This window comes from Rhinopithecus roxellana, chromosome 21 (genome assembly GCF_007565055.1).
Source record: "Rhinopithecus roxellana isolate Shanxi Qingling chromosome 21, ASM756505v1, whole genome shotgun sequence".
Classification (NCBI taxonomy): Eukaryota; Metazoa; Chordata; class Mammalia; order Primates; family Cercopithecidae; genus Rhinopithecus; species Rhinopithecus roxellana.
Genome location: NC_044569.1, coordinates 78047293 through 78058048, shown reverse-complemented (window position 1 = coordinate 78058048; position 10756 = coordinate 78047293). Strand labels below are relative to the sequence as shown.

The 10756-nt window shown below is 38.9% G+C and overlaps 1 protein-coding gene across 1 annotated transcript in view; it reads right to left on the bottom strand.

Moving 5' to 3' along the window:
* Positions 1-1767: 1767 nt before the first annotated feature.
* Positions 1768-10756, bottom strand: part of DSG3 (desmoglein 3) — a 29162-nt gene continuing 20173 nt past the window's right edge. The window contains exons 12-16 of the mRNA XM_010380843.2: positions 8879-9139; positions 7754-7893; positions 7374-7437; positions 5766-6049; positions 1768-4510 (exon numbers count right to left, since the gene is read on the bottom strand). Of these exons, the coding sequence (XP_010379145.1) occupies positions 3896-4510; positions 5766-6049; positions 7374-7437; positions 7754-7893; positions 8879-9139 (1364 nt within the window). The 3' untranslated portion in view covers positions 1768-3895. The remainder of the gene's footprint in view (positions 4511-5765; positions 6050-7373; positions 7438-7753; positions 7894-8878; positions 9140-10756) is intronic.

Here is a 10756-nt window from a genome sequence, read left to right as displayed (position 1 = left end):
AAACTTTCACATTTGTGCCACTTATTGTGCAACCTTGAGAAGGTTACTTTGCTTCTCTGAGTCTCTGTTTCCATGCCTGTAATCTAAGGATTACTCTAGAATTGAATTAGAGTATGTAGCTCTCTTGACCACTTGGTAACCTTCACTAATGTCTCTTTTCTTCTTGCTCTGATAACTGTATCCATTTGTACTTGTTCTTCAGACATTATCCTCTTGAGTTTTAATTATATCTCTATTGTGTCTGAATTTTTTTGTTTTGTATTTGTAAAAATGAATCAAACTGTGGAAGAAAAAGAAAGTAAAGACACCAATCAGACAACAGCCTGATGTCTTTGGCCACGGAGGTAATCTCAGCACACTCTGGACAGCAAAGCAAGAGGAGTCTCAGCGTTCATCATGGAAAACGTCTGTGGTTTCTGGCTTCTGGAATTTAAATGATTATTTATCTTCTTGTCTTATCAATTATCCCCTTTACATAAAACCATCTAAGACTACTGTTATTGAACGCTGTTAAACCGTATAATCTCTAATTCAGTATTCCTCTTTGTAGACCCAGAATAAGATACGAGACAACATGGAAATGCAAGAACAAGAAGGATTCTTAACTTTTAATTGTTTCTAAATTGTTAGTTGCATTGAAACTAGTCAGTCGAACGTGCTCCATTCACACTGTTACCTCATGTATGAAGGTCCTCAAGTTAAATTAACCGATTTTGTCACTTTTGTTCCTTGAACTTTCTATGAATAGAAGAAGCTGGTAATATTTTTGGATTTTATCTACATGACTTTCATTTTCCTGGAATTGATTTGAAACATTTGAGTTAAGCGAACTACCATTCTTTACTCAATATTTGCTTTAATCCATTTTTTTCTCCCCATACTGCATGTCCAAACCTCATTATCCATATTTAAGAAGAAAGGTCAGCCAGAAGAAAGTTCTGAAGCATTGGAGGGACTTACTCTGTGGCATCTTTTAAAAGGAGGCATAAGGACTTTAGCATTTACGGAAAAACAGTTCCACTTCTGGGGCTGATGGCTTTCACCAGTGACATGGTACATGTTTTTCATCAGGCTAGATTGTAAACATTACCTTCTCTTTACTCCAACTTTTCTCTCCAAGTCATCTTAGAATGTCACAACTTTTGAATGTCACAACAATGATCTCTTAGTTCCTGAGAGACAATTGCAACTTGCAAAATAAACAGTAAATGACTTAAAGCATCCAGTTAGTAAAGTCCCTCTGCCCCGACCTCATCCAGCATTTCTCCTGCGCTATGTCCACCTGAAGTCATCCTGAATCTCAAGATACTTCCTTCCTGCCTGGAAGATGCAGAAAAGGAATCAGCTAGAAAAAATAGCTAAAATACTGATAAAAATACATATGTGAGTCATTTTATATCAGGGGTACCCAACCCCTCCCCCACCCCCAACAGTACCTGTCTGTGGCCTGTTAGGAACCAGTCCGTAGCAGGATGTGAGCTGCGGGCAAGTGAGCAATCCAGCTTGAGCTCTGCCTCCTATCTGATCAGCAGTGGCATTAGATTCTCACAGGAGCGTGAACCCTATTGTGAACTGCGCATATACAGGATCTAGGTTGCTTGCTTCTTATGATAATACCTGATGATCTGAGGTGGAACAGTTTCATCCTGAAACCATCCCTGTCGCCATCTGTGGAAAAATTGTCTTCCACAAAAGTGGTTCCTGGTGCCAGAAGGGTTGGGGACTGCTGTTTTATAATCATATTTCTTAATAACTATTAATATAGAGAGTAGTTCAGCTTTTACTTATAAATTTATTGCTGGTTTTATTATAACAATGTTACACTGTTTATTAAAATGTTACATTTTAATACATATGGTTCAAAATGTATAATACATCAGGTAGTAAAGTTTTAAAATTTTCTGCTTAAAACACGTTTTGTGTAAAAAAAATGCAGATACATTTTACATGGCAAATCAATTTTTAAGTCATCCTAAAGACTGATTTTTTTTTTGCAATTTAAAAACACATTTAATTTCAATTTCTCTCTTATATAAGCTTTATTACTATAGCATGATTTCCTCTGCAGTTTAACAATGCAGCAAAATTCCCATTTCATGGTAAATTGGGTTTTAAGAGGCAAGGTTAAAATGCCTTGAGGATCCTGAATACACCTTTGAACTTCAAATAGGGGTTATGGTTGTTAATTTAACCCTCATGCATAAGCAGAGGCACAAGTTAGCTGCGTGTGCTCTAGACCCCAGAGCGAGCCACTATTGAGAAGCAAAGAGCAGCAGCAGGAAGAGCAATGAAACCTCCTCAGGACTTACCAGGCTGCTGCACAGGATCTAGCTTCTCTCACCTAAGACGGGTGCATTGAAAGCCTTGTTGCAGCAGCACCCCCGTCTGTGGAAGCACAGGCTGCCCCACTTCTCCAGCTGCTTCCTGGTAGTCAGGGTATCAGGGAGAGGGAGGAGCAGCACCAGGGCGGGGGATATTTAGGGGACCTCTTTCTTTCAGGACCACACCCTTCTAGGTGAAAGCACAAACACTTGATTACTTTGCATTCCACCTGCAAAAACAAATTTAGGTTTTGAATATGGCAAAAAAAGAAGAAAGGAAAATATAAAACTCTGTATTTTATATACAATAAGGAATAATGGAGGTTGATAATGATCTTGTGATCAGCTAAGACAATGTCAGTAAGCAGGTGAGGTAGGGTGCTTTCTATGGGCAAAAGGGCGAATATCTGGAATGACCAGAAATGACTCGAAGAGCTGCATTACTATCATGGTAGCATGCATGAAGTAATACATCTAAACCTTTGCTAAGCTAACATTATTACTCTCAAGCTTTATTACCCTCAAGCCTTAAATGGCTGTAGCTGTTTAATTTAAAAGCAAGGCTTAAAAAAATAGAGGTTACTTATAAGTGCCTTTCCATATCCCTTTTTGTCTTGAAAATTATTTCACCAACTACTTTTCTGAAATGCTGCTTATAATGCATACTCACAGATTGCCCCATGTGTTATTCTAGTCATTGGCCCTTTTTTCTTATAAAAAAGGCCATGTTTTGTATTCCTACAAAATCTGCAGACATTGTTAACATAATACACGTCATTATACATCATATGTATGCTACATCTATTCACTGACATTTAAAAAATAAGGAGCTATTTTCAAAGACTAACACAGGATCTGTTACTGAGATGTGTGTAGGAAGGAGCTCAATGTAAAATATTTTCTTTGCATAGATCCTTTCAAAGTGATTAAAACACACAAAATATTATTTATACTAAACTTTCTTAAATGTTCTATTTCAAAATTCTCTTATTGTGAGAATATGTGAAATATAGATGTAGCAAATTTAATGCATAAGCTTATACCCCTTAGCTTGAGGAAAAGACCCATGTATGGCCTCCCAGCACCAAAAAGATGGAAGAAACTCTACTGCAACTATTTCCCTTTCTCCAAGCAGCTCAAAATGCTTTAGCAAATACCTTGTGATTCTTACATCATTATCAATGATATAAGAAAAAGCAACGGAGATAAGAACCAGCGCTCCTGCTTAATCCACTAAACCACATTGCATTTTAAAATGATAAACACCTTCCTTTGGCAGTGGAAAAATAGAAGCTTAAGAATGTTTAGGAAAATTTCCTGGTGAATATGATCTTAAGGGTTTTGAAAAACTTTAACATTTACTACAATTTGAATAGTACTTGAGAATTAGGAGTGACAACGTATCGCTTTTGGGGTATGAACCCAAACATTTAATTTATAATCGTGATCAGTTTATGAGAGAAGTTAGTAAGCGCCAAATTATTAGCCCAATACAGTGAGCTTTGCTATGCTATTTTGAATAATTTAGTCCAAAGATCCAGATTTGGTTAGTGTGCTATTCCAGCTCATTCTAGTCATATTAGACGGGAGCAAGGATCCTCTGTACAGAGCATAGTGTGTGACTCTCGTAGCTGCGTTGGGCCAGCTAGGTTGCCAGGAACACTGGAAATGGGACATATCACCCTTTCTGTCACTATCACATTTTGTGTGAGAAGTGGATCAAAGCCTGCAGTGGAAGGTTGCACAAGGGAACCAGAAGCCGAGTAAGTCTCCGTTACCAAATAGTTACCATGCTGCAGAGGGTCAGGGATGGAAACAGCTGGCTGGACAGACCCAGAGGCGGACAAAGCAGAAGCTCCTTGACCTCCTGACAAAGTCTGGCACTTAATAAATCCTGACTGCTGGACTTCTGTGGAACGGCCACAGGATTCAATCCCATAACCACTGTCTTTAGAGGGTGGCTGAACTTGTTTGCCTTCACCATCAACACCGAGGCTTATCTCTGCAAGTTTTTTAAATTTCGGGCCAAGTGAGTCCAAGAAGCTGTCATCCAGGTCATCAGCAATAAAACTGCAACAACCCACGGAGCCCACAGGAGAACCAGTAGCATCTGCGCCTTCATTATCATAGATCAACAAGCAGTCATTTGCTTCCTGGCCATCGTCTTCCTCCGCACAGGCAAATGCTTTCTAAGACAGAGAAAAAGTGGGGAAAAAATGAATTTTAAGAAAGAGTCAATTGAACAATATAATACTGTTTGCAGAACTCATTTGGATTATGAATACCCAAATTAGGTAATCCATATAAGTAAAGGACACTGTCTATTAACAATCTTGTTCAAAAAATTATCTGGTGTTTGGACAAAAGTATGGTTGACATTCCCTCAAAATTGGGCTAGAAACTTTGTCTAGATTCTACAAACCTTGTGGGAGCCTGACCTGTGACTGTAACACACATCCCACCTAGAAATATCCCAAGAATCCTCATCTCAAACAATCCCTCCCTTTCTCCCCTTCCCCGCAGTCTTTCTTCAAACACAATATCACTCTTTGTCTGCTTGGATACTAGGTCAGACCTTGGCACTTACCAGTATCAATACCAAAACTCAATGTGAGATCCATTCTAACCATGCCTGTCTGCCCACTAATCTTTGGTTATCAAATGAGAGGCAAGCATCCTACTTTTCAAAGTCTTGTCTGTTTTGTACCCATGTTCCTTTTCTGTTCTATGCTTCCTGACATGTCATTCCTCCCATCACTGATCTTCCATCCTGTTCTTTTTGCCTCCCCTTTTTTGGGGGTCATTAATTCAGTGGTTCTTGAACTTTTTTAGACAGAGACTCTTTTGATAATGTGAATACTATACCAATCTCTCAGGAAAATATACACACAGGTATTTGGATATCCTTTATGATATAGGAAATACAAAGTGAACTGATTTGTATTCCTAAAGAAGATGCTGGAAATTCTCATATAAAAGAGATTTGCCCTCAGTTGTTTGTTCAGTTGGAGGAATGAGATGCTACTTGCTATATGCTTTCATGTTGTGGTTATCTACTCATTCTTCTTTTATTATTAATTTGTTTATTTTAGAGATGAGGTCTCACTCTGTTACCCAGGCTGGAGTGTAGTGGTGCCATCATAGCTCACTGCAGCCTCTACCTCCTGGGGGCAAGAAATCCTCCCACCTCAGTCTCCCGAGTAGCTGGGACTGCAGGCATGTACCACTATGCTTGGCTCCCATTCTTCTTTTCATCAGTGACCCAATTTTGACAGCTACCTTAGGTTATCTGTATTATTTTGGCAAAAAAACTAACAAACTATTTTTTCTTACATTTTAACAAGCTGTAAATAAAAAGAACTGCAAAACTGAAGTATATAATCAAATAAAAAGATCTCTAATGTAAATAAGATAACCAAGAAACAAAGTTTTTCACCAAATTACCTGAGAAAAGTAGGAGTCCAGAAAATTCATGCTTATTGCCCCATCAGCATAGTCCTTATTGGTTCCTCCAGTAGAATGCCTTGTTCTCATGGTTCCAGACTGCCCTGAGGAACAGATGCCAACTCCAGTGACTGCTCCGAATCCTGAAGCAGCCCCTGACACTGTCCCTGTTGCAAAGCCTGCAGCACCTCCGGATTCAGTAGCTGCTCCAAGCTTAGTGGTCATTTCCATTCCTGAAGTGCCTTCCACCACTGTCCCTCTGGCATACGTATTTGTACAAACTTCTAAAAACAAGGGAGAACATTCTGTAATATCTTATGCTGTTATTTGTTGCATTTTTATAGAACGGGTCTTGGGTGTCTATAAGCAGTCACCATGTAAAGCAAGTAAGTGGGAGAAAATATAATTATATGACTAGAGATGATAACATCCCACAGTGTGTTAAGTGAGAGTCATAAAGGAGGGCATATAAGTGGGTGAAAAAGCTCTACAAATATACTAATTTTAAAAATGTACAAAGAAATAAGATTTTCAGTGACAACAGCCAGAAATAGAAAAGACAGGATATTTAGTACACAGCTATGGGAAGCTTCTAATGCAATGCTTGTATGTTTTAATGAAAAAACATTATAATTCAGCAATCATATGAGCTCAGTATGGAAATCAAAGAGGAAACATACATAATGTAATCATGCAAGTTAGCATGTGTTGGTACCTAAAGAGAATTTAACAAATCACGACTATTCAGCCCGTTACCTTTACATTATGCTTTCATGGAAAGTTATTTTTTCTAGATAATTCTTTATATAGCTCTTGCTATGTAATTCTAATGGGAAAAGCAGGTGAAGATTGAACATCTGATAAAGGAAGACAGTTACATATTTGGGGAAATCTCATGTGGATTGTGCAGGATGGACACTTGAAAACAATCTAAGTATGGAATTAAGCAAAACTTTAATATTAGGCATTATTATTGTTCTTTTAGTTCACTGAGTAGTTGTGGCACTCAGATAATATTAATGAAATAGCCACTTGATAAAACCAAAGAAATAAACAAATTCACCTGTATGAACTGTATGACAACATAAGTGACCATGTCCTATTATGACTGAATGAAGGAATTAGTGATTGAACTGAAATCAGGATACTGTTAGTTCTGGGGAAGGAAGAAGGAGAACAGGATTGAGGATGTGCACATGAGACTTTAACTGAAAACGTGACCAATGATTGGAATAGACAAAGTGGGTGGTAGATACATAGATGTTTGTTACATTTTCCCTTACATTTTTCTATATGTGTGAAGTCTTTCCTAATTAAAAAACTAGTAATTGATTGAGAACTATACTTCACTAAAGTTTGGAAAAAGTATGACAAATCTTTAGATATTGAAAATGGTGGCATCAATGGATAAATTAATTTATTGAAGCCAGACATGTCAGGGAATTGACTAATATAATAATATTAAAACAGCTTTTCTGCATTTCAGTGGTAACAGCTCCTGACGTGCACACAGATGAAATTATTAAGAAGATAATTTTAACCACTTCTTATTTTTGAATATCTCTCACTTAACTCACCATTGCTTTCAGATATTTTATGTCCACTTACCAGAACTTTCCATGAAATCGGCTCCATTGGCTGTTATAGGAGGCACACAAATATTTGTGATTTCCTGCAAACCATGTGAAAAATAAATTAATTTAAAAGTGCACTAGATTTCAGAACAGTATAGTGACAAGTGGCCCCTTGCAAATTTGCAAATGATAACATTACAACAAGTGCAAATTCTTGCAGGGATAACCATTTTTATGATTTGACATCTGAAGAGCTAAAATCCTAAAAGCCTCCATCTATTCAGCACTGACTCTCAAACTGAAGGTCAAGAAATCTCTTATTTTTATGTCCCTTTGCCTCTTTTCCTATCTCAATGTAAATCAAACCTTTTTTCTATTTAATTGAAATAAATAATTTATGAACTTGATGTTTACCTTGTCTTCAGGATGGGCTCCTTCAATTCCCCACTGATGAATTGTTCCTTCTGAGCCATCAGGAACTGGGATAAAACCACCTGTCACTCCCCCAGTAGAACCTGCCCCACAGTCACAGGTCAACAGCAGAAGGGGGGCCACTAGTGAAAAACAAAACAAAACATCAGAACACTTGACTAATTTAGGAACTACTTAACGTGACAATTGTCAGAAATGTTACAAAGAAAATACAGTATCTTAAGTACTTGTAGAAAATTCCTAATGAAAGCCAAAATTAGTTTCTACAAATGAAACTTGGTACAGTAAGCACACTAAAATTTCATGGGATTGTGAAACTGAAGGAGACAGATCAGATCATTTCTTGTTGTTGTTTTTTTTTGGTATGTTGTCTTAAAATAGGCACTGATGTATGGTGAAAGTGGCTGTTTGGCTCCTCAATCCTTTTCTTTTATATATTTGTATGATTATTGCATTTATTTACACATTTGGGGCTATGTATATTGTGTCAGGTGAATACACACAATGTATATTGTGTCAGGTGAATACACAGATAAATATATGACCAGAATGGTCCAGATTTTAGGTGGGCACAATGGTGTTTTGGCAATCTAGTCTCTAATTCTCTCTTAGTAAACATAATTAACCAGAAAACTCTGGTTAATATTAACATCATATGCAGTTAATTAATATTAGCCTATGATACCCTATTTGTATTTCCCTAAGTTTGACTAGTGTTCTCTTTTTATCTTAGAGTCTCATGAGATGAAATGAATATGGAGAAAACATCTTAGAAAGTGTCACACTCATGGATAAAGCCATAATTTTGACCATGAACATTACTAACAGTGTGTAGAAAGTATTCATGATTTGCTTTTCTCTTGATTATCTCGTGCTGTCTTCTAAATGTCTGACATATATAACTTCTGTTGCTATATTAATATAGACTGTTAGCAAGTGACATGTTATACATTTCGGATTCTTTCTGAAAATGCCATTTCCCCCTAGCTTTACCTATAAAACATCAGAGAATATTCTTTCCCCATTGCACAGATGAGCAGGGCAGCATGGAGGCCTTTGCAAATGAGGACACCCCATCCAACAGAGAATGAAACATTGGATACTCACACAGCAGCAGCAGGAGACCAAGGAGCAGCAGGCCGATGGCGGCAGGCCCCAGCCTCCCTGAGTGCGGCCTGCCGTATCTGGTCCCAGGCCATGTGGTTGGGGAAGAAGTTCCACAGACACCCCTGTTGTCACACTGACAGACTTCCAGTGTCAAGCTGCCTGGCATCTCACACCGATTGTTCTGACTGTCTGTAAGTACCAGGGAGATGTGGTATACTCCAGGAGCTATCTGTTCCTGGGCTCTGAGAAGGGCCGAGGTAGCTGTAGAGAAAGAATCATGCAAATCAACAGTGGGACGAGGTGTCTTTTCAGTCTGTTTTGTGTTGCTATAATGGAATATCACAGACTGGATAATTCGTAAAGAAAATACATTTATTTCTCACAGTTCTGAAGGCTGGGAAGTTCAATATCAAGGTGTCAGAATCTGATAAAGGCCTTTGAACTTCATCATCCCATGGTGGAAGGCGGAAGGACAAGAGAGCAGGAGAGCAAGTGGGGGCTGAACTCACCCTTAAAGCAACTCACTCTTTCTGTAATGAACCCACTCCCATGGTAACACCATTAATCCATGCATGAGGACAGAGACCTCATGACCTCGTTACATCTTACAGGTCTCACCTCTCAACACTGTTGCAGTGGGGATTAAGTTTTCAACACACGAGCTTTGGAAGACCTATTCCAACCGCAGCAGTGTCTTACGCTCTTGCTACTTATTTTCATTAGCAGAGTTAGAGTTGCCACAAACAGTAGGGTTGATAATAGAGAGAGGTTTGAGCAGTGATGAGGGCTATAACCGGTTCAAGTGGGTAAATCTGTCTATACCTGCCTCCTTGTCCTCTCTGCTGCAGGTAGGCTCATTATTCTCCCCCATGAAACTCAGTTCTACTCTGCTTTTCCCACTAAAGAAGATGGGCAGCATCATTTAGAGTCAGGCACTCCTCTTCTGGGGCTTAACCACTCTCTTGTATGTCTGCACCCATCCTCGGACTTGTGTGGCCCTCTGAGTGTGTATGTGTTCCTGACTCTGTGTTCTTGTGTTTTACTTATCAAGACTTTCAACTTTAGCTGCTACTACCTCAACTGCTTTTCCCAGTTCTTATACCATGAGCTGCAGGTCTATGACATGGGATTTCTTTGTGGTGATGGCCTATTGCCTATCTGAGTCCTGAGAATAGACTGTTTTCTATCTCCCATTGCTATGTTGCCTTACAGTTCCTGTAAGGTTCAGTATTGCATTTCTTGAATCCTTTTTGGTCCCACCACACCCTTTGACATTGTGCCTTGCCCACCTAGTCTAATCACTGTTGCCCCCAGTCACACCTGGGCAGGTGTGTCTTGTGCCACATCCTGGCCCTCTCTGATCTTTTTTTGGCAGCCTCTTCATTGGTCACGTATCCAGTAAACTCATTTGGAGCAAAATGCTACATGCACAGTTTGGAGATAGATCTTTATGCCAGAAGTGTGAGGGCCCAAGGGAAGATGACCATGGAGACCAAGATCCTTTTGGTAACTCTGGCAGTGGCTGCTACTTAGGACTGAAGGACATGCTTTAACAGCATGTACATTCATGAAAGGAAGCAAGGCTGGTTCAGAAAGGAGCTAGGGAAAAGTGAATTTACTAAGTGTTTGAAGTGATCTCTTCATCACTATAAAATCCAGAAAGGATGGAGACTTTTAGGAAGTCTAATGTCTATTTCTATGACACTTCTGGAAAGCACAGACAATGTAAAATAAGTACGATAAATGTTAGGAAAGAGAAAGAATGAATTAGCTCCTCCCTGTTGGATAAAGGGTTTGCAAATTTCAGTCCACCATGCTCTCAAGGTTCCTGACTAGTGACAGTGTAAGTGGCATTTCCTGTGAGCCTTGAGCAGGCTG